The 25,127-nt window shown below is 40.9% G+C and overlaps 2 protein-coding genes and 1 long non-coding RNA gene across 3 annotated transcripts in view; all 3 read left to right on the forward strand.

Annotated features, from left to right (window-relative positions):
* Positions 1-25,127, forward strand: part of LOC308079380 (ras-related protein Rap-1b) — a 323,403-nt gene that overhangs the window by 23,605 nt on the left and 274,671 nt on the right. The gene's annotated exons all lie outside the window — the stretch shown is intronic.
* The window catches only part of LOC308079382, a 292,916-nt gene continuing 274,671 nt past the window's right edge, over positions 6,883-25,127 (forward strand). Inside the window, exon 1 of the long non-coding RNA XR_013932602.1 lies at positions 6,883-6,896. This is a non-coding gene — a long non-coding RNA (uncharacterized lncRNA). The remainder of the gene's footprint in view (positions 6,897-25,127) is intronic.
* LOC308079764 (uncharacterized protein) lies at positions 13,544-24,017 on the forward strand. Its single transcript, XM_080421358.1, has 6 exons — positions 13,544-13,626; positions 14,970-15,129; positions 19,246-19,347; positions 20,687-20,812; positions 21,884-21,925; positions 22,057-24,017. Exons 2-6 carry the CDS (start codon positions 14,974-14,976, stop codon positions 22,147-22,149), a joined length of 519 nt encoding a protein of 172 aa, XP_080277484.1. The 5' UTR covers positions 13,544-13,626; positions 14,970-14,973; the 3' UTR covers positions 22,150-24,017.

A 25,127-nucleotide genomic window follows, 5' to 3' on the forward strand; every position in this document is an offset into this window, starting at 1 on the left:
GTTAGCTGTACACTGCCCAGCCTTAAAAAGCTCAGGACCACAGCAGAACACTGGTCTGAGATCAGATCTGTGAAGAATAGAAGAAGGAAGTGTAAAATGACTGTTGTTTTCCCCGTTCAACCACAGAGGATTAGTCGGCATTACTAAACCGCTAATAGAATCCTGAATGGAAGCGGGGTGTTATTGGAGGAAAAGTTGATTTAAAAACAAAAAGGAAAAACATGAATGTTTTCCATGTAGGAGTAAGTAAGGTCGAAGTGGCTTATTGACGGTATCAACCGAGCAACAAAGGCGTCTATCCCCCTTACAAGGCGCTAGACCAGGGAGATGGATTGCTGTGGTGTAGCGCCACACCTACCGTCAGCTCCCAGTACTTAACGGAGTTGCCGGTGCCCGGTATCTAACCCAGAACTCTGGAATTCAAACATGAGCGCTCTACCGACTGATCTACCCGGGCACAGGAGGAGGGGATTGATGATTGATAGGTCAAAGGCGCAGGGCTTTAACATGTGTTGCCTCCTGTGTGGACAGCAGCCAGTCACACGTGTTAAAGCACATACTGTAGCTAACATGATAATAGCACAATGCTAGCCACATGGTGTTACCGTGGTAACAGCCAGTTGTTAAAGAGTAATGAAACACTAAATGATGTGATAACATTATTATGAGTTATGGTAACACATGTCAAGCCAAGTTATGATTTTAACAGTAGTCTATTATCAACAACTTCATTGTACAAACCCATGTGTTTCGTCAGGGTTATATAATGTGATATTCCTGATGAAGGCCATAAGCTGAAACACATCGGTTTTTACAACAAACTTGTTCATAATACTGCATATGTTGATGGATTTTTTTTTGTGTTGCAATATTGGAGTGCATGTAAGGACACTGTAGTGGCAGCAACTGCAAGACAAACGCGATTCTACGCATGGCAGGCTGTTGCTCTGTGAGTTAGCATTTGATTAGCTTAACTGCGGTTTAGAATGGATTTAATTCAATCGAGTGCATCTCCGCTGGGCCGGTGCGTCTGTGCGGGCCAGGGAGCGAGTGCACCCAGTGATTCTGTGTCACCAAGTAAATGCAATACAGCACTGCTGTTTAGTGTCACAGATTCCTCTGCGACTAACACAAATTACATTGGCACAGATAGTGCAGTTAGCCTCTGGCTTCCCAGGCTTTTCTCTCTTCTCCATTATATATATATTTTTCTCCCCCCACTGTCAATACGCCTGACAGCACCATACCAACAGGGCATGTCATTGCATTGCGATGCGGTTTGGGTAGTATAACATACCATCACTGACCTGCCTCTTTTTAACCTGTATCTTTTCTTTCCTGTTTACTTGCACAGAATTGATTCTCAAAGATACAGAACCAAATGCATTCTGTACGAGTTCAAAACGGAATGCAGTTTTTACCTTACAATCATGGAATCATATTACGGGATGGTTGGCAACCCTTGTAGTTGGTGGGTACAGGCCGAAAGTGTGTTTCATTACTCTTTATCTTATTTGACCAAGGAAGTCCCTTTGAGATCAAAAATCTCTTTTACAAGAGAGGCCTTTAATGTGAAGTTGGTGGAAGGACATAGGTGAGGAGGCAATTTGTGACATGGCTGGTGGAGGATATGATAATATAAAACATATATTTACTAAAATATGTAAATTTCCATATACTTGAAGTTTATCGTGTGTGTGAACAGATTCTGGAATGGTTGAGAACAAGTAGAAGCTTCTAGAACAGAGCTCACCTCACACAACCCCACACACTGTTTAGTCCTGGGTTTGTTAGGATAGTGAACATTGAAAGGTTAACGTGGACTTTGGCTAGGAAATTGCGGATTGAGTCTGTGGGTCAGGACTACGACGGAGTGGATTAGAAGGTGGAGTTGGATGTGGAGCGGTTTAGAAGAAGTATTGAGCATGTGATGTCGCACGCGGGAAACCAACTCATAAAAACGTACTGCACCGCCCCTTGGAGGAGAAGATGTATGTATTGATGTCATAACCTGTGAATAATGAAGGTGTAGCGCATGACTCCCATGACGGAGGGACAGCAGAGGTTTGAGCTGCTCATGCGCTACACCAACGGTTCCCAACATCTTCTGGATTGAGGCGCACTTGAAAATCTCAAAAGCATGCGCAGGCCGATGGGTGGGCCCTGGGCCGCGTGCACGTTCGTTTTAATGATCAATCAATGGACTGTGTTCCGGCTTGGATCAATAGAACTAACATGGTATCGTCATCACAATGAAAACTTAAGGACGTAAGGGGTGACCTGTATTGATTTTATATCTGTTTTTTAATGTCGGTTTTTGATTGATGGATTGTTTCTGTGTTTTTATTGTGAGCTGACAAAGATGAGAGTTGACTAATGTGCCTTTGGTTTAACAATGCCATACTGGCCTAAGCCCAAATACACCAACTACACCTAAATACACCTATGTACACCCAACTACACCTAAATACACCTATATACACATACCGCATCTACACCTAAATACACCCAGCTACACTATGGGTGGCACACTGGCTCAGTGGTTAGGACTTTGGCCTCACAGAAAGAATTCGGAGTTCAAACCCAACTGGGGTTTTTTTGTGAGGAGTTTGCACGTTCTCCCTGTGTTCACGTGGGCTTCCTCCCACATCAAAAGACATGCATGTTAGGGACAGACTCCTGCCAGAGCCCTAGAGCAAGGCACTCGGGTCTCAGAGCAGGAGCTGGTCCCTGGCACTGAACATTGGCTGCACACTCCTTCTAATAGACCCACCCTAATAGTTAGGTCGGGTCAAATTGCAGAGGATTGCAAATCTACTCGTATCAAAATAAATATATGAAACTCAACTACTCTCCCCACTGACACAGTGGCACAACATACAGACATATCAGCCAACTGTTGCTACATGTTGCCTAGACACGGATACGGATTGATTGATTCCAAGCGTGACAATGGGGTTAAGCAAAAAAAAGCAGATCAACACTAGCATCCTGCTAGCTGCACTGATGTTTCTCTATGGTGAAGCTATCACTAGCCCATTGATGCTAGCATCCCGCTAGCCGCACTGATGTTTCTCTATGGTGAAGCCAACACTAGCCACTAACGGCTAGCAAGATGCTGGCTGCAGTGAGGTCTCTGAATGGTGCAACTTAACACTAGCTGCTAACATTAGCATTTGTGTGGTTTGATGCTCCTAAAGAGACCAGTGTTTTTCATATCGGTACCTCAGATTGCTCTGACTTTATTATTAATAACTGTTTGTTGTAGTAGTAGCAGTAGTAGTCATAGTAATCGTGTCATACTTGTGGTGATTGTAATAACTCAGCAGGGCATTTGGTTTACTTTACCAAAGTGCATTCCTTTATAACTGGTGAAGAGCTAGCTGCCATTGTCAATCAGACTGACAGACAGACAAGGACAAGACAGCGACAAGCTTACATAAATATCAAAAAGTAAAGAAAAGAGTGTTTAAAAAGAGAGTGTGTGTGTGTGTGTGTGTGTGTGACTAAAGAGGCTGCTAACAAACTGTATTCTGGATTGTTCTCTCTGTTTAAATGGAGAAACCATATCAAATTTCATTTGGTGGCAGATTGTTTACACAGACAGAACTTAATGTTGTGTTGTTAGTATGCCGATTAAAATAAAGATGCCAAGGATGGGACAGTGACATAACAGCCATTGCTGTGTGGCCTGTAGTTTCAGGGCTAACCCTAACCCTAACCCTTACATGAAGGCAATTCATACTTTGTTGCACTAGGCAATCAGCAAATCAGCGAAAACGGGAAAAAAGTGTTGCAGAACCCTTTTATGTCACGTTAACAAAGTATACATTAGCTTTAAAGCTGCAATCCGTAAGATTTTTGTCCAAATCAGTCAAACTGGGGTCTCCTGCATGAGCGCCGGCATTTCTGCTGAGCTTAGTAAAGAGGGAAAGCCTGTTTGGGCAGGGGAGATATTACGCTTTGAGCTTCATGCAATACCTAGTAGTTGTGGTCCTACCTGACCACAGGATCTAAATGTCAATAGAAGAGTAGAGTGACCACCTCCAACCTGCATTTGTGTCAGTTACATTGTATTAACATACTTGACCATATAGATTTGGTTAAAATAACATTTTATTAACACTAAAAAGTTATGGATTGCAGCATTCATGTGAAAACGACACTGGTTTGTTGTCTTAACCCATTTAGACTGGGAAACAATCTGTTTCATTTTTAGATTTATTTGGCTATTTTTTTGAAAGATCGTGAACATTTTTGCAAATCTTTGAACATTTTTTACTCAAATCTTTGCTTCTGGGGGATTCTACAAATGTCTTCTAAGTTGAAAAAACTTATGCTGCTATATATATCAGTGGTTCTCAAACTTTTCTCATGTCAAAGAACCCCCAAAATGATATGTATTTGGCCGCGGACACCCATCTCAAAATACTTTGTTCGCTTTAAAACAATATACATCTTCATACAGATTTGCTAAAAAATCTCGTTCTTTTTCAAAAATAGCAGATTTACAAGCTCATAGCGCGGCACTATGAGCTTGTAGATCTGCTATTTTTTAATAGCCAAAGAAATCTTAAAATGACACACACAGATGCGTTCCCGGTCTCAAGCATTTCCACCAGACAATGCTTTGTGACATCTCTGACAAATCCTTGGCGTCTTTATTCTAGGTTAGATAGTAAAAGGTTTGATATCTGGGTTAACATGATTGCTTGCTGGCTAGTTAGCTGCTCATCTAGTTGGCTATTTCTCAAAGTAACAGGTTGTTTTCTAGATAGCAGGTTAACAAGTTAGCTGGCAAACTAGTTAGCCATGTTGTGTAAGGTTAGTAAAAAAGGTTACCTGGTTAGTTGTCATTTTAACTTTGACTTTGGAGCAAGGTGTCTGCTTCAGAAAGTTTGAAACTAAGCAACACAGTGAACATGTGTTAAACTGCGCTGTGTATAAATGTGATATTTGCTCTGGATTTTATTTGTAAATAATGTTGGACAAATGTTTTAATAATTATTTTTTTGTGTTATCTTTGTTTTTCTCTTTTCTTTTTTTTTGGTTTTGTTTTTTTTAATCCGCTGCTGTGCCACGCTGCGGTTGTAGTGGGGTTCAAACCCACGGCCAGTTTTACAGTACGTGCTGTATCTATTGTACAGAACACATGAAGTCAACACTTTTCTAGTGATCCTTTTGTTAAATTTTATTGTTGTGGCCAGGGGAAAACAAATTATATTATTATTATTATTATTATTATTATTATTAATAAAAACAGTTTTATTGTTGATCTTCAGTAGGTGCATTTCTTTCACAGTGAAATAAAGCATAAAAGGTTTTGTTCCACACCTCACTCACAGCCACAATAAGTACAAAGACCAGATCCGTAGCATTACAATCTCTGAAATGAATAGTTACATTCATTGCAGTTTTACACAAAGTGACAAACTAATCAGACTTTAAAGGGATAGTTCCCCCCCAAAATGACTTTTTTTCTATTGATTACTCACCCCATGGAGACTTGAATTCATGGATATTCTTTTGTTTTTGTCGCATTCTTAAGCCAATAACGAGCTGTGGATTCCGGTCGGAGACACAAAGAGTCTCATTTGTGTCTCCTACCACTGCTCGTCATCAAATTATTGGCTTAGGAATGTGACAAAAACAAAAAAATATCCATGAATTCAAGTCTCGTAGTATTCGATAGAAAAACAAGTTATTGTTTGGGTGAACTATCCGTTTTAAAGCATAAAAACATCACCAATGATGCATACTTAATGCACAAACATGTAAAACATTTAGTATTTACTATTTTCAGCTATTTTGTTAATTCCCTCTTAATGAATTGTATCTTATGTTGTAAATTGAGTTGACAGCTGAGAGAGTCCTGCATCATGTGTGGTCTGACTGGTCGCTCTACATAGCAGACATAACCAACCAAACAGCGAGCTGGAGCTACTGTAATAAACACACACACACACACACACACACACACACACACACACACACACACACACACACACACACACACACACACAGTGGTGTAAAGTAACTACTGTAAGTACATTTACTCAAGTACTGTACCTAAGAAAAATGTTGAGGTACTTTTATTCCGATTTTCAATACTTTTACTTCTACTCCACTACATCTCAGAGGCAAATGTTGTACTTTCATTCCATAAAAAATATTTGAAAACTTTAGTTACTAGTTATTTTTCAGATATAACATACTTTAGACCTTTTTTTATAATAGCCGATCTACAAGCTCACAACACATCGCATCGCGACACGTTGTGAGCTTGTAGATCTGCTATTTTCAAACATTTTAGTACTTTTACTTTTGGTAAATTTATAATTTATAATACTTTTGTACTTTTACTCAAGTAAATTCTGAATTCCGGACTTTTACTTGTATCAGAGTACTTCTACATTGCAGTATTGATACTTTTACTTAAGTAAAACATTTGAGTACTTTTTCCACCACTGCACGCACGCACACACACACACACACACCCCCACACACACACACACACACACACACACACACACACACACACACACACACACACACACACACACACACACACACACACACACAGGTGGTGTGGTGTGATGTAACACAGGGTAGATCAGGTTACGGGTGGATTTCAGAAAGCATTTACCAGCTGACAGGAGGGAGACAGAGAACAGAGGAAGACAAATGAAGTATTTATAGTGACAAACCGTAGGGACAGCTGAGAAGATCACTGTAGAATCCTCACTGTTAATTTAACTCGGGTAAAAGTGTACAAATGGGGGTACATTTGGTTACATTTGTAAACTCTTGAGTTACAAATGGGATGAATGGAATTACCTACATTAACCCATTAAGACCTGAGGCCGATTCTACAAAAAGTCTTCTAAATCCTAACAGTTTTTTGAAAAAAACCTACGCTGCTTTATCAGTGGTTCTCAAACCTTTTCCTGTCAAGGAAAATGTACTTGGCCGCGGACCCCCATCTCAAAATATTTAGACCCAGGGACCCCCAGAAGCAACGATTTGAGTTACAAATGTTTGTTTTAAAAATGTACATATTCAAAGATCCTCTCCCTGTCTCTACTGTTCTCTCCCTGTCTCTACTGTTCTCTCCCTGTCTCTACTGTTCTCTCCCTGTTTCTACTGTTCTCTCCCTGTCTCTACTGTTCTCTCCCTGTTTCTACTGTCCTCTCCCTGTCTCTACTGTTCTCTCCCTGTTTCTACTGTTCTCTCCCTGTTTCTACTGTTCTCTCCCTGTCTCTACTGTTCTCTCCCTGTTTCTACTGTCCTCTCCCTGTCTCTACTGTTCTCTCCCTGTCTCTACTGTTCTCTCCCTGTTTCTACTGTTCTCTCCCTGTCTCTACTGTTCTCTCCCTGTCTCTACTGTTCTCTCCCTGTCCTCTCCCTGTCTCTACTGTTCTCTCCCTGTATCTACTGTTCTCTCCCTGTCTCTACTGTTCTCTCCCTGTTTCTACTGTTCTCTCCCTGTCTCTACTGTTCTCTCCCTGTTTCTACTGTCCTCTCCCTGTCTCTACTGTTCTCTCCCTGTCTCTACTGTTCTCTCCCTGTTTCTACTGTTCTCTCCCTGTCTCTACTGTTCTCTCCCTGTTTCTACTGTCCTCTCCCTGTCTCTACTGTTCTCTCCCTGTCTCTACTGTTCTCTCCCTGTTTCTACTGTTCTCTCCCTGTCTCTACTGTTCTCTCCCTGTCTCTACTGTTCTCTCCCTGTCCTCTCCCTGTCTCTACTGTCCTCTCCCTGTCTCTACTGTTCTCTCCCTGTCTCTACTGTCCTCTCCCTGTCTCTACTGTTCTCTCCCTGTCTCTACTGTTCTCTCCCTGTCTCTACTGTCCTCTCCCTGTCTCTACTGTTCTCTCCCTGTCTCTACCGTCCTCTTAAGTGTCTCTACTGTCTATCTAAATTCAAACAAAAAACCCTAAGAGAAACTCCTGCTGAATTGCATAAAAGACCAATTAATTTAAAATGATCACATATCAGTTGCCATGTGACGTTATGTTCTGAGTTTCAGTTCCCTGCTGCATAGCTTTGTTACCATATGGTTAATTTATGTTTAAGGTTAAGGTTTCTGAACACTACAATGACAGCCGTCTGCCACAGGAATGTCTTCTCCATAGCAACAATTTCCTGTGTAAACAGAAAAGAAGACACACACACACACACACACACACACACACACACACACACACACACACACACACACACACACACACACACACACACACACACACACACACACACACACACACACACACACACACACACACACACACACACACACCGGGCAGTCATTAACGGCACCCGCCCTGTAATTGACAAGGTAATGAGCTCACCATGGCAACGGAGGGTCAGACACGCGATTGGAGGAGCCGGGTTCCATTTTAGGAGCTGAGGATTAGCCGGCTAATTATAGATGCTAACAGGATGCTAACACACATATACACCAAAGCTCATTATAGATGCTATCAGGATGCTAAAAGGCCAGAGATAAAATTAGGAATAGAGAAGAGCTAGTTAGAAATAGAGATCACAAACTGTGTGTGTGTGTGTGTGTGTGTGTGTGTGTGTGTGTGTGTGTGTGTGTGTGTGTGTGTGTGTGTGTGTGTGTGTGTGTGTGTGTGTGTGTGTGTGTGTGTGTGTGTGTGTGTGTGTGAGAGAGAGAGAGAGAGAGAGAGAGAGAGAGAGAGAGAGAGAGAGAGAGAGAGAGAGAGAGAGAGATTGTGTGTGTGTGTGTGTGTGTGTGTGTGTGTGTGTGTAGAGGTCATCAATAACTTTGCCTTCCATGGTCATGCTCTCACACGTACATACGCACTCACTCACGCACATGCTCACACACACACTGAGGGCACTGAGTTTCTGTATATTTAGAGTGATCCAACCTTTCCCATAATCTCTAGGGACCTGCCAACAGGATGCCCATCTCTCTCTGACTCTGACTCTCTCTCTCTCTCTCTCTCTCTCTCTCTCTCTCTCTACACTTGTTATGTATTGTGCAAAGTATTGTAGTATACTTTGTAGTTTAGATAGATGTAGTGCAGTGGTTCTCAAACTTTTTCATGCCAAGGACCCCCAAAATGATATGTATTTGGCCGCGGACCCCGATCTCAAATACGTTGTTCCAGGGACCCCCAGAAGCAAAGATTTTAGTTACAAATGTTCGCCTAAAAATATATATATATATTCAAAGGTTTGCACACATTTTCATGATTTTTCCAAAATAGCAGATCTACAAGCTCATAGCGCGGCACTCGGTGCACGGACTTCGCACAGGGCCCCACATTTCTCCCAGACGGCTCTACTTACTAGACAATGTACTGTGCCTATTAAGTGCCATAAGTGTGCTGGGACCTGTGGTATGTCATGAATATTTCATTTAGCAATAGGGAATACACATTAATTAACATCACCACTCATGTTAATTAATGTGTCCTGTCTAATTATGACAGATTGGGACAGACTCATTTCCCTGTGCTGCTGCCCCTGGGCAGGTTGATGTTAAAGGGTCAAATGGTTAGCCGGGTCAAAAGGTTAACAAAGGTTAAAAGGTTTAAAGGGTGTGTTTTATTACAGCGTGGCTCTACAGGAGTCTAGCCTTAGAGGGACCAGGGGCGGTCTGTGTTTGTCCGGAGCTAATCTCGCAAACCGCTGGACCGATCAGCGCCATACTTCATTTACACTCTGCCTAGTACGCCACAGAGGTACCAGGTACTATTTCTATAGTCACTGAAGCTCAGATCGGGCTGAAACCTTGGGCATACGCTGTATACACACAAAGTCAGTGGTGGAAAAAGTACTCAAATATTTTACTTAAGTGAAAGTATTAATACTGCAATGTAGACAAGTAAAAGTCCGGAATAAAACATTTACTTGAGTAAAAGTACAAAAGTATTAGCATCAAAATCTACTTAAAGTACCAAAAGTACTCATTATGTAGAATGCCCCATTTCACAAGTTTTCAAATGTATAACATGTATAAAAGTCTTTTGAAATTAGCAGATCTACAAGCTCACAATGCGTCGCATCGGGACGCATTGTGAGCTTGTAGATCGTCTATTTTCAAATGGCAGAAATGATAGGGCTGAAGTAACTAGTAAATAAAGTTGTCAAATAAATGGAGTAAAAAGTACAATATTTGCCTCTGAGATGTAGTGGAGCAGAAGTAAAAGTATTGAGTTATGGAAATACTCCAGTAAAGCAAAAAATACCTAAAAATTATACTTAAGAACAGTACTTAAGTAAATGTACATTGCTACTTTACACCACTGCATAAAGCAAGCCAGAACAGCTTGGGGGGTGTTCTTAGGTCAACTCCCTACTAGCCGTGGTGACAATATCCATAATGCACATCTTTCAGTGATTGTCAACTCTCATGGTGTGAGAGTTGACGCGTTGAGGCTCCGTCTCACACGGTCATGTTACATAAGAACATGTGTCACCACAGTAGACTGGGATCAAGTCGTTTTGCAGCTTTCTGATTCGGTCTAGAGCGGATATAACCTTGTGTCGCCTGGCGATCAGAAGTGTCATAATTTTAGGGCACTTGGTAAGGCTTCCTGGCTCGAAACGTTACCACCAATAAAGGGGGAAAAAAACACGATGGAAGCAGCATTCTGGTGTGTGGATGTTATTGTTATTTCATGTTGAATTTTTTATCCAGTCACTTTGTGACTCCTTTTTCATAATTGTAGGGCCTACCAATAAACCCATGATGCAGTGCACGTTAGCACATCTTTCAAATAAAACAATAACATAAATATTAGTGTACTGGTATGTCCATGTTTTATTGTAACTCATAGCGACTAGCTCCATTCGGCATTCATGTGCGGGAACAATAACATTGCGGTACCCAACCGGATATGTAACCGAATATTAGTTGTGAAAAGGCTAGTCTCGCGTGGCCAGACTGTTGCCTCCCACAATTTTCAAATGTTTCCGGTCATACAGTCTGGCACTCGGAAGCTCTGATCATGATTCAAATATAAAGCGGATGTGAAGGCTCCTCCCCACTTCCGTTTCGTCTTTACAGTCGCGCAAATTTATCAGAATCTAAATCTAAATCATCTAAGCATATATAGCTTGATGCTGAGCAGAGATGGAAATTGAAAAATAAAATGTAAAGACAATATTTTAAAAGATATTTTCGTGAACGGAAGTGCCAGCTTCCTCTCTCGGATTTCGGGAGGTGTAGTTCCAGACTCTATATAGCATTCGGAGATTGTGAATTAGTTGTCTGGCTATGCAAGTGTGTGATCACCGGATCACACACTAGTCCATTCGGAACGAAAACCAGTCTTTCCGCCGTGTGGAAAAGCCTGGTGACGTGAGGTTACGCCACAGTGAACCATACAAAAGAAACTGCCCCCTAATAATAAACACTTCCTGCTCCCTTTCACCCAGAAGATTATGACATTGTCAAGATGGCTGCAATCAGGCTTGGCATGTGTGGCATGTCGCTAATGCTTTTCACTTTTACAGTCAGTTTAAAACTCATCGATTCAAACCAGGAAATGCAACAAATGCCTCAAAGATGACCATCTTTGAGGCTTGAGAGAGGAGACATGTGGTTGTCTACTCTACAACCTCCTCTGACCAGTGGTGTAACTAAGTAGATTTACTCAAGTACTGTACTTAAGTACAATTTTGAGGTATTTTTTACTTTACTGGAGTGTTTCCAATTTTCAGTACTTTTACTTCTACTCCACTACATCTCAGTACTTTTACTTCTACTCAATGCGTCTACACACATTGTGAGCTTGTAGAAATGGGACATTCTGCATAATGAGTACTTTTGGTACTTTAAGTGCATTTTGATACCAAATACTCAAAAATTATTTTTTTATTCCGGACTTTTACTTGTAACAGAGTATTTCTACATTGCAGTATTGGTACTTTTACTTACTGTAGGTAAAATATTTGAACACTTTTTCCACCACTGCCTCTGACCAACTGTGACCGTCAGACCATCAACTGTGATCTACAATGTCATGTCACAACGCTGCATTGTGAGCATGTTGTGAATAACCAGCCACACTATGCTTTGGAAAACGAATCGGCAGTAATGTAAAGTAGGCCTACACTGGGCTAAATGGGCTAAACATGCCAGACCAACAGCTATGGTCCTTTCATTTTGGCCAAAAGAAAACCTGAAACTGGTCAAAATGATGGTGACCTAGTTAATACATGTTTACATCCTATATACTAGCATACTCTGAGAGAAGGTTGTTACTCTACACCCCCAGACTCCACAGGTGGTCTGCTGTGTGAAACCCAAGCCAAACGCCCCTCTCTGTCTCTGCTGACCCTTTTTCTCCAACAAATTAAAACACATGCTCCTAAACCACCCAGATGGACCTTGATGACGAGTAAAGTGATTAGCATTGATGTATTGATCAAGTAGATGACAGGTGAGTGGGTAGAGAGAGAGAAAGGCAAATAGATAGATAGATAGATAGACCCTTATTGTTTTTTGTTTTATGTTTCCCATGAGGGAAAGTCACAACACACGCACGCATGCACGCACGCACACACACACACACACACACACACACACACACACACACACACACACACACACACACACACACACACACACACACACACACACACACACACACACACACAGCAGCTACTGTATACTGCCACAATCAACTTCGATTCCCCAGCCAAATTTAAATCTGACCTAAAAACATCGACCTCAAAATGTAATTGGACTTAGATGAATTGATCCCCTACTACTATTTGCCTCAGAGATGCAAATTACGCACTCCCTCAGCAAGCTCTATGGAAGGAGCCCCGTGTGAGTGGCATCCTCTGCCCCTCCACACTTTTTGAATATAAATGTATCCTTTATTATTGCTTTTAGCGCAAGCTGATATGTAACATATGATGATGAATTGAGTAGCTACAATTGACCACAATGGAAACAAGCCCTGCTGCTTGTTTTGCTGTTGTTTCAAACTGCTACTAATCAATCAATCAATCAATCAATCAATCAATCAATCAATCAATCAATCAATCAATCAATCAATCAATCAATCAATCAATCAATCAATCAATCGATCAAAAAGCACTGGTATTAAGCAACCTTTCCCATAATCTCTAAAGATCTGCCAACCAGATGCTCCCCCTCTCTCTCCCTCTTTCGCTCTCTCCCTCTCTCTCTCTCTCTCTCTCTCTCTCTCTCTCTCTCTCTCTCTCTCTCTCTCTCTCTCTCTCCATTTACGTCACTGACTGTACACAGTCAGTGTGCAAATATTGTACGATGCTGCCCCCTACTGGTGAAATACGTGTAGTGGACTTTCTCCTCTCTAGTAACAAGGAAGACACGTTAATGTAAATATATAAGTGTTTAATATATATATAATATAACTCAGAAGAGCAACCAGTTCACCGTAATATTTGTCATAATCATAGTTTTTTATTATGCTGTTGTTGGTCTATTATTACACATAGAGTTAAAAATAAGCTATCACCGGAACGATTCAATTTGCACCGGAAGCGGAAAAACAAATAGAACCGGAACCGGAAGAGCTTTCCCGCGGTAAAATCAAGACGGCGCGGTCCTCCACAGAAAGAACAACATTTCACTTTGAGAAGCTTTTAGTTTACAGGTAAGAACTGCGTCTTAATGTTAATGTGATGTGACTCTTTGTGTGAGAATTAAAGACATTGAAACCTTCAGTGGTGGAAAAATTACTCAAATGTTTTACCTAAGTAAAAGTATGTAGTAGAGACAGTAGAGGTAAAAGTACCGAACATTGGAAATACTCCAGTAAATTAAAAATACCTAAACATTTTACTTAAGTACAGTACTTGAGAACATGTACTTAGTTACTTTCCACCACTGGATACAGGATAGGTGGGCACTAGGGACATCTGGGCACCATCATTTTGGGAAGACTGGGCACTAGGAAGAGTGGGCACCAGAAAAGGTGGGCACCGGGATAACTGCACTAGGACCCCCATAACTCTGAGAGTGTACAAAATGGAACCAAATGGACCCGTAAGGTGGTCCACTCTCAGAATTACAGACCTGCAAGAGGTCCATTTGGGACCCCCTCAAGGACCCCACTATGAGAACCACTGTAAATCACAGGAATGTTGTTGAACGCTTTGTGAGCTTGTAGATCGGCTATTTTCTAAATAATTTAGAGACATTTTAGATATGATCTGTGTTGTTACTGTATATCCTGCACATGGCTGTCATTCACACCAGCATGACCTTGCTTGAGTTACAATATCTGTTATTTTCGGAAAGTAAATAAATGAATAATAAGAATAATAATAATAAACACAAATGGGGCTCTCTGTGGCCAAATACACATCAATTTGGGGTTCTTGACATGAAAAGGTTTGAGAACCACTTGATGTACAGTGCAGTTCTAACAATTTATCAAGTAATTCAACGATTCAGTTGTTAATTAGGCTCCGCCAACACATAGTTTAGTTACTGTATGTCAGCCCCCCCCCCCCCCCCCCAAAAAAACTAACATCAGACAGCTGCGTTTGATTCAGAACACTCAGGGGTCGATAACCTTTTTGACATTTAGTGCCATGTTTCTATTTTTCTTGATAGTCAGTCTGTCATATCAACATTAAATTTTATTATGACACCACATCAAAATACAATATTTCCAACAGATTTTGATTCCCATATGACAAGCTTATTGTTTTCGTCTTCTTTTGAAATATTTTCTTTTTACGTTGAGAACTACTCATTTAGAAGGCATTTGTAGAATTGGCCTCAGGTCTGGCTTCCCATAAGGGAGACTCACGTACGAATCCTTGGTGTTACAGTTGAATTATCTCTTTCTGTAGGGAGTGGACATCAAACGTATGGATTGTAGCTTTAGTTTAGTTTAGGTTTTTTATTGTCTTTCCTTTATTTTTCTGTCATTTTGTTGTAAAAGGAAGTTGAAATAACATGTGACCATGTTATAAACATGCTCCGTAGCGTCATGCCATCCAACGTGGAGATCAAGGCCAGAGTGACCGACGCTACGCTATTGGCTGAGAAGGCTCATCAGCTCAGCCAATCAGAGGGAACCATCATCAGACAGCACGATACCTTTTTTAACTGCAGCAAAGGAAGACTAAAACTGCGGGACTTCATGGTAAGACCCTCTACACAGTACACACACACACACACACACACACACACACACACACACACACACACACTAGAATTACATTCTAGCCTATCGATGATGATTTTGTGTACTGACAGGTAAATAAAATGGTAGGGCAGGTGAAGTTTGCTATCTGGTTGCCCCACGGGCAGGTGCACATGTTGTCTCTCCAGCTCTTTTTATTAAACAGAAAATGCCTTTTAGAGTCAGGATACCAATTTTATCGAATCAGGACAGAGAACTCAGACAGGATACAGATTAAACAAGTGAAATTGGAAGTGATGACACAAAGAAATGAGCATGCAAAAATTGGAACTGGAACATTATAAAAATGAAGCTGATAAATGGGTACTCTCTCCTGATTGGCTGAAATGGTGTCACCTAACTGGAAATTTATTTTCTGTCTATCAAAGAGCTGGAGAGACAGAGAGACCCCTGTTACTGAACAAACACTCTATAGCAATGAGTACTATCAGAATATAGAGCTTTAACCCATAGTCATATTCATAGCTATTTATATATTTGGCATACATATTGAGGTATGACATTTTTTATCGTGCAGCCCCATAATTCGCAAGTAGAAAGTAAAAAAATAAGTGTTTAATTTTACTGTGTTGGATAACACAGTGTTATCCAACGTTGCTGATTCAATGGAGACTCTGGTAATGGGAGATATGAACACAGATGTATCTAAACCTTCCCACCCTTCCTTTAAAGGGTTTGAAAATGTGTGTAACTCCTTTGGTTTTACGCAATTAATAAAACAACCCACGAGAGTAAGTGAAACAACGAAATCCATCATTGATCTTATTCTAGTCTCAGATGTCTCAAAAGTATCACAGAGTGGCACCATTGTGTATGGCATCAGCAATCACTTTATGACATACTGTACGAGAAGAATAGAGAAGGAAAGATTTCACGCTCACAAGACTGTCCTAGCAAGGACTTTCAAAAATTATACAGCGGAAAAATTCATAGAGCAAATAGGCAAGAAGGACTGGACTCCAGATTTAACATGTGGTAGTGTCAATAAAGCATGGGAAATTTTTGGGAAGATCTTCCACCAAGCTATTGACTCAACCGCACCACTTAGGCAGGTGAGAATTAAACAGAGGTCCAGCCGTTGGTTCAATAATGACATTTTGGAGTCAATCAGGTCCAGAGAGAAAGCCCACAAGAGCTATTGTAAAACGAACACTGTAGAAGATTTGGCCCTTTTTAGAGAGCTGAGGAATAAAACTCAGAGGCTCATTATTAGCACAAAACAGACTCATTATAAAGAACAAATATTAGAGAATAAAAGCAACACACAAAAACTCTGGAAGACTCTAAAAGAACTAGGTGCAGGAGATAAAGTCAAAAGCAATAAATGCAGTAATATAGGCCTTAAAATTAATGAAGAGATGGTATTCGACCAAAAATTGGTTGCAAATAAATTCAATGATTATTTCACAAATGTCGCAGCAGATCTGGTTTCCAAATTGCCATTGGCACCTGGGATTTATGACATAGACAGGGTCAGGGAGTTTTATGGGAAACAAGGAGTGTGTTCCAACTCATTCTCCCTGCAGAAGGTAGAGGTGGAGATGGTATATGAGATGCTGTCCAAGATCAATTGCACTAAGGCCACAGGCCTGGATGGAATAGCTCCTCTCTTTTTAAGGGATGCTGCAATGCAGATAGCGCCCAGTATCACGCACATCTTCAACCTATCAATTGAACAGGGTGTCTTCCCCCATGACCTAAAAAAGGCCAAAATACTCCCCCTGTTTAAAAAAGGAGCCAAAAATGACCCCGGTAACTATCGACCGGTGTCAGTTTTGGGTTCAGTGTCAAAAATATTTGAGAGGGTAATTAATGACCAATTAAACGAGTACTTAAATAGGAACAATCTAATGTACAAACTCCAATCAGGCTTTAGAAAGTCATACTCAACTGACACATGTTTATTATTCTTAACAGAACAAATTAGGAAAGAGGTTGATAGTGGGAAGCTATGTGGAATGGTATTACTTGACTTACGGCGAGCATTCGACACGGTGAACCACATTAGACTTCTCAATAAGCTTGAGGCCCTGGGGGCAGACAGGGCAGCATGCAAATGGTTTCAATCCTACCTAACGGATCGCGAACAGAGGGTAGAGGTAAATGGTGTTTTGTCTGATTTAAGCATCATGAAATGTGGTGTTCCTCAGGGAAGCATTCTAGGCCCAGCACTGTTTTTGGTATACGTGAATGATATGACAGACGCCTGTAACTGTGATTTGTTCTTGTATGCCGATGATTCTGCTCTGCTGATGTCCCATAAGGAACAATTCACACTGGAGAGTTCCCTGAGTGAGGAATTGACAAATGTTAATTCCTGGCTTATAGATAACAAGTTATCTCTACACACAGGGAAGTCAGAATCAATTCTGTTTGGCTCTAAAATCAAATTAGGAAAGAGCCCTGTTTTCAAGGTCAAATTAAATTCTGACTACATTGAAGCAAAATCATCGGTGAAATACCTGGGATGTATCTTGGAGGGTAATCTAGATGGCCGAAATATGGCCAGCAAGGTATTGAGCAAAGTCTCCGGATTGACTAAATTTCTGGCAAGGACAGCAAGGTACTTGGATAGGGAGACAAAACAGGTGGTGGCCAATTCTCTTATTATGTGCCATTTTGATTTTGCATGTACATCGAGGGCTTAATGAAATCCCTCAAAACAAAGCTACAGTCAGCTCAGAATAGACTGATCAGGGTCATTCTAGGGTTAGAACCCAGATCCCATATAGGTAGGATCCAGTTTAGAGAACTCAACTGGCTCCCAGTGGAATCCAGGGTAACCATGGCCAGATTGACCATGGTTCATAAGATAATATATGGCGAGGTCCCCATATTTTTAAAGACATGTTTTACTCAGAGAAGCGAAGTACACAATTTTTTCACCAGAGCCAGTGTAGCAGATGTGAGCCATCCGGCTTTTAAAAGTAAAGTAGGCAGGGAATCATTTACTTACATAGGAGCCACACAGTGGAATGACCTCGAAAACAGTGTCAAACTGACAACCAATCTGTGGACTTTTAAATACAAAACTAAATCATGTCTATTAGAAAAGGTTCCCCTATAGAGGGTCTTTAGACTAGGAAAGATAAGGTAGCACTTGTTTGTGTACTGTGTATGTTACATGTGTTCTATTGTTTGTATGTATGTACTGTAAATGTTACTTGTGTTTTGTATTGTTGTGTAATGTGTACTGTGTATGTCACTTGTGTCTATGTAGTGTTTCGGTAGTTATATGTGTTTTGTATTGTACTGTATTTTTAACGTATTGATTGTTAATTGTAAGAGGACCTCAACGGAAATAAGTCTCAGGACTTTCTTGTGTTATCCTCGAACTGCGGTGACCATGTGGTTTTTGGCTTTTCAAATAAATCAAATCAAATCAAATCAAATTTAATTGAATGGTAATTCAAATTTAACCTATCATTTTATAAAGGACGATTTACTTTTCGGGCAAGACCTGTGGGCAAGTATAAAATGACCTGTACTTGCCCGACAGGCAAGTGCCTCTGAGACCTTACTGTCAACCCATAATTAGGAAATTACCTTTGAACCACAACGGACTGATTGGAATTTTTACACAGTAAATCAACTATAATTAAAAAAAAGGGTCTGGTTAGTGTTACATGGTACAATAATAACCTTTACATTAGCAGAGGTGTTGCCAATCGGCGATCATCAGTCATCCTAATTAAATTAAAATTGTTAGAAATAAAATGTCCGATTGATTCTGATCATACACTGATGATGTGATCAGAGAGTACGCAAAGATCACACACACACACACACACACACACACACACACACACACACACACACACACACACACACACACACACACACACACACACACACACACACACAATCAAATCCATAACATCACCTTTACATTTTGTAACTGCCTGTCTCTCTACCTGTCTGTCTGTCTGTCTGTCTTCCTGTTTCTCTCTCCACCTGTTTTTGTCCGTTTGTCTGTATTTTTCTCCCTCTTATCCGTCTGTCTGTCTGTCTGCACCTGTCTGTATGTCACTGTGTGTTTCTCTGTCTGTGTACCAGGATGGTTCAGGACAGTTGATCTTCTATGAGCGTCCAGACTCAGATGGACCCAAACTGTCTCGTTACTCCATCACTCCCACACAGCACCCCGACGACCTGAAGGTGAGTGACACGCCAATACAGTGGTTCGCAAACCTTTTCATTTCAAGGACCCCCACAGCTCTGACCCTTTACAGGGTCCATTTGGTTCCATTTGGCACCATTAATTGGCCCACAAATAATTGTGGTTAACGATTGAATTGTGTTTTTGGCATTGAACATTGGAACATATGAATACAAATTACATTTCTGTTTGCCTTTTAGGCTTTGTAATCAAATATTGCACAGGGCAGATATGACAAATAACTTAAATATACAAAGATACAAAGTAAAAATTGCGGAAATAGTTGATCTACAAGCTTACAACGCGTCACAAAGTGACGTGTTGTAAGCTTGTAGATCTGCTATTTCAGCTTTTTTTAGTATTCGAAAATGTGTGAACATTGTTCAACATGGAAACGATTATGACGATTATGCAAAAACAATTGCGATTATCTCAAATAATTGCGATTAGACGATGATGTAATAATTGTGACAGGAGTAGGACGGAGGCTCTATGTCCTCCCGGTGGGGGCTCCTCACTGGCAGGTGAGTCAGTAGGATACGACACACAGAGGTGTGTGTGGGGAGGAAATCATTGTCATAACGACTGATAAAGAAAAAATAACAATGTAATGTTGTTTAATCAGATTATTGATCATGTGAACAATGATGATGATAGCCAGGCCTGTCAAATCTTTATTCATCATTATTCTGGTCTTTAATGAATTCCATACAATATGTACTGCCTGCCAAAATATAGGAAAATAGGCAACACAACATTTGGTATCTCACGTAGGATTTGTCTCCCTCAAGGTGTGAGAGGGTGGTGTGAAGTGATGCAGCAGTGGCATTCATCCGTGGATCTGTTCTGACGGTAGCCAAATTCTAGCGGGTCGAGTGTGAGTGGCAACTTGTTGTTGATCGTCTCTCTGACATGTTTCTTAAAGCATTTGCTCGCTATAGGTGTGAGTGCTACAGGCCTCCAGTCGTTTAACCCGGGTTACCTTGCTCTTTTTCTGGATCGGGATGATGGTTCCTGTTTTGAAGCATGATCGGCCCTCAATGGAGGGATTGGTTGTAAATCGCTCTGGATTAATAGCGTCTGCTAAATGCCTAAACTGTAAAATGTCTGTGAAAACACCTGCAACCAAGCACAACACGATGCGACGCTAAACCAGTTGTTTTGAGGAGCATAAGGTTTGGTTCAGTCACTCTGCGTTTGGGTCCTTGAAATTAAAAGGTTGGAAAAGCACTGTGATAAGGGGTCTCTATCACCCCATCCCCCAGGACAAATAACGGCTGGGTAAGTGATAAATATGTGTGTGTGTGTGTGTGTGTGTGTGTGTGTGTGTTTGTGTAGACGGTGCTGTCTGATGCCATCGGTATTAAAGGAGAGGTACGAAAGGAGAGGCATCTGTATCTGATTGGTCAAACTAGGGTTCATCTGGACACAGTGGAGGGACTGGGACACTATATGGAGCTGGAGGTAATAAACTATCTCTCTCACACACACACACACACACACACACACACACACACACACACACACACACACACACACACACACACACACACACACACACACACACACACACACACACACACACACACACACACACACACACACACACACACACACACACACACACACACACACACACAGCAACACTATGGAGCTGGAGGTTCAGATGGTGATGTCAGAAATCTGGAACTTTGTCATATCAGTGATGGAGTCATGAGGTGAAGACATAATGTAATGTATATTTAATTCATGACTCACATTCACACCAACTGATCGCACAGACACCCAGCTACCAGTCAAAACACATTAGTCATATTTCAATAAGCAGGACTAAATAAAATATAAATATGTATGGCAGTATGTTCCCAACCTGGCAGCTTTTGCATATTTGGTGTTTATATTAATACATAATAATTGGAATTGGAAACACTAGACATTTTGGAAAAAAAATAAATAAAAAGAGGTTACTCTTGTGCTTTCTTCTAACTCACATAGATTAAAGTCCTCAAACTCGTACTCATTTCATGCTCTGTGCCACCTGTCGACACTCCAAAAGAGAACCAAGCTCTGAGAGAGGTGCCAACAGGTTTTGATGCGCCCCAGTGTGGCTGCACCCGTTGTGCAAGTGATAATGCGATATACTGTATATATATTTTTTTTTAAATGATAAAATAGTGGAAATAGCCAATCTACACAACGCACCGCAATGCGTTGTGATCTTGTACATCTGCTATTCTTGATGATTCTAAAATAGATTCTAGATTAATGGAAACAATTCTGACAATTATGCCAAATAGCAATCAACTCAAATAATTGAGATAAGGTGATGTATTGATTGTGACAGGCCTAAATATAATGTAAACTTTGGACGCATGCAGCTTGAACATAATTACAGCTAAGAGGAAAGTTTTTTTTTTTAGATGAACTGATTGCTATGTTCTGTGCGAGGCAATTATAGCCAAGCAATGTTAAATATAGTAATGAAGTCAATAAGAAATGAACCCCCTTAATTATTTCTCTCTCTCTCTGTGTTAGGTTGTGATGCGTCCTGATCAGAGTGTTGAGGAGGGACAGCAGGTTTGTTTTTCAATTGTTCTTTTCTTCCTCAGGTTGCTTAAAATGAATATTGACTGATGTATTTTTGATATTGACAACAATACATTGATCAGATGTTTCATAGTTTCATTGATGGGTGTCTTTGTTTTAAGGTGGCCCGGGATCTGATGAAGGCTCTGGGAGTTTCCGACGACAGTCTGGTGACCGGAGCTTATATGGACCTGCTGCTGGAGGGACGCTCTTAGTGACAAGAGAGGCCCACTAGTAAGAGAACTGGGCTCCTAGTGACCAATCAGGCCCGCTAGTAAGAGAACAGGGCTCCGAGAATGTCATTGTCGCGTCAGTTCAAACCACTGTCATCCGGTTGGGTGTAAGGAGCGCTTGTTTTTTTCCTTCATCTTTTTTTTTTTTTTTCTCCTCCCAAATTAATCTCTATGCCAATGCCCCCACATAGTCCCTGTCACTGCGGACCCTTACTGTGAATCGTGTATAACAGTGACTCTCAAACCTTTACATTTCAAGGTCAGTGTTAATTTAACTGTGAGAGTTACAGGTCCATTCGGTTCCAGAGTTACAGACCCGTAAGGGTCCATTTCGACCCCTGGTGGTCCCTGGACCCGATGTTGAGAAACAGTGGTGTAGACCAACCACATGACGTCACCAACTGCTTCTTGTCCACCTGCCAGTGAGCAGAGCCGTATAAGAGAGTTATGACACTAGCGTCGACTCCCATCGTAAGAATGGAATTCCGATGTGCTCTGTATCTCAATGAGATAGTTCCAATGTTTGGAACTATAGCCCATAGCAGCCCGCTTTACGGCAAGATCAAAGCGTGACGTCACTCTCTCTTCTACACTCTGACAGTGAGGAGTTTCTACCGGAGGATATAATGTGTTGCGTGGGAACATGCAATGCCTCCCCTGTTCCCCTCCCCACCAAACAGGCACCCTGACCAACCTGTGTCACTCACGCGTGCTTCAGAATTACGTCGCACTCACTCCGGAGGCCGCGCCCCCTTGAACCCAAACACGCCCTGCATGCCGTCCTGAGTGTTTCCTATGAGAACAGGCTAACGCAGTTATATATCAAGGCGATGACGCAACGTATATTTACACTTACTTATATTACATAAACGCCAGGTCGGCTACCACTCTTAGTTCTTTTAGATCGCCTTTTAAAACACCCTTCTGTTTGCTGCTTTTTAACAGTTATTATTGCCCCCCTTTCAAGTTTAACTGTTTACTGTAACTGTACATATTTTTGTTCTCAATTTCTACTTGTTTATTTGCGTAGTCTTGTACAAAGGACCCCAATGGAAACATGCCATAGTGCTTTCCTGGGTTTAACATCCTCTTAGCAGACCTTGTATTGAACTGTACATTTCTGCGCTTGTCTTTGCAAACTGTTAATAAAGTAGTGTTTGGACGCATCACTGTCACTCAAGATGGCCATAGGGGCGTGTTTGGGTTCAAGGGGGCGCGGCCTCCGGAGCGAGTGTGGCGTAAATTCTGAAGCAAGCATTCTGAAACACTCACTGGAGAACCAAAATCGCCCTCCCCGCCCGGCTTCCAACCCTTGAACACGGCCAAGCTGTATGCACTGTGGAGGGGTAGTGGGCAGGAATGTTACCCTTGCACCACCCGGACACCTATAAGGAGCACTTATGACCCCACATTTACATTCTCTGTGACTCTTGTTTGTCTTAATTTAGCCTATATTAGACACCATTAGGATTCTAACACCGTCGTCATGTTAGCCAGCCCACTAATGAAAATAGTTCTTCTTGTAGCAGACTTCAGAATAAGAACTGCATTGACAAAATATGCTATATGGTTATTTTGGATTAATAACAAATATTACCTGTGTAGATCTTTTATCAGAAGTATTGTTTCCAAAACTCTTGAAACTCTGTTTTTCCTTTGGTCTTAAAAAGCATCAAATTTGTCTCTAGTTACTTTTCTAAGGGTTACACTGACTGTACGTATTGGATGCAGTGATGCTGATTCAAAACAGGCATTTTGATTGATGAATTGATTCATTGACTGATCTTAGTTGGCATCTAAAACTGCATATGCATCAACATTTTTGTATGTATATATTATTTTGTCAAAATAATAAAACACAAAGCTGGAGAGCTTATTTCCATTTTGTTCCTTTGAGTGAGTGTGTGGGGGGGTGCAAAGATACTCAGAAAAATAAAGTATATAAATACAATTTCCAATGTACAAGACGACTTAAGTGACAAAAACAGCATGGGTGTATGGAACACTCATGTTCCATCATGGATATTCTTTTGTTTTTGTCTCATTCCTAAACCAATAATTTGATGACCAGCGGACCGGAAGGCAGCGGTTAGGGTAGGAGATACAAAGGGGACTCTTTATGTCCTACAGTAACCGCTGCCAGTCATCAAATTATTGGCTTAGGAATGTGACAAAAACAAAAATATCCATGAATTCAAGTCTTCATGGGGTGAATAATCGATAGAAAAAAATGTAATTTTGGAGGTGAACTATCCCTTTAAATTGAATTTAAAAAGAAATATCATAAAATATGCATTAACCACTTTAGCCATATTTTATATATCGGCTATTTATATCTACAAGCTCACAGATCTGCTATTTTCAAACATTTTAGTACTTTTACTTTTGGTACATTTTGAAAACAGGGCTTTTACTTCTAACAGAGTATTTTTATATTGTGGTATTGCTACTTTGTAAGTAAAGTATCTTGAGTACTTCTTCCACCACTGAAATATATTAAGCTTCCTAAATTAGTGAACCCCGAACCCACTTTCAAAGTGTGTTGATTTTTTGAGCCTAGAGAGAACAAATCAAATTAACTACCGGTAAATAATTATTCCTAAATGAACCTTGAGAGACTTTCGAACATGTTGACTTAACTCTGAGCCTCTACGGCTGGAGAGGTTTTGGCAAAGTTATTCTCTAAATAAATTAAAATGTTGACAAACTTCTCTTGCCAACTACTTCTAGCCTCAATTAACCTCGCATCACCAGTCTTTCCACCTCGGAGGAAAAAGCCTCAATGAAAGATCACGACCGACCTACATCATCTGGAAATGTCCACTAGATGGCAGCAAAGCATCTCCACGAAACAGCTTCAAATTGGAAACTGCAGATTCCAGTTAATTAAACTAAAACTATAAAAAAGTACACACACACACACACACACACACACACACACACACACACACACACACACA

The sequence above is a fragment of the Gymnoscopelus braueri genome, assembly GCF_963280865.1.
Source record: "Gymnoscopelus braueri genome assembly, chromosome: 23".
Classification (NCBI taxonomy): Eukaryota; Metazoa; Chordata; class Actinopteri; order Myctophiformes; family Myctophidae; genus Gymnoscopelus; species Gymnoscopelus braueri.

What these genes read in the sequence shown, in the direction of transcription:
- LOC308079764 (XM_080421358.1), top strand. Translation starts at nt 14,974, where the DNA reads ATGCCATCCAACGTGGAGATCAAGGCCAGAGTGACCGACGCTACGCTA. An exon ending in TAAAACTGCGGGACTTCATG is followed by an intron (nt 15,130 to 19,245) that starts GTAAGACCCTCT and finishes TCTGTGTACCAG; the next exon opens with GATGGTTCAGGACAGTTGAT. An exon ending in AGCACCCCGACGACCTGAAG is followed by an intron (nt 19,348 to 20,686) that starts GTGAGTGACACG and finishes GTGTTTGTGTAG; the next exon opens with ACGGTGCTGTCTGATGCCAT.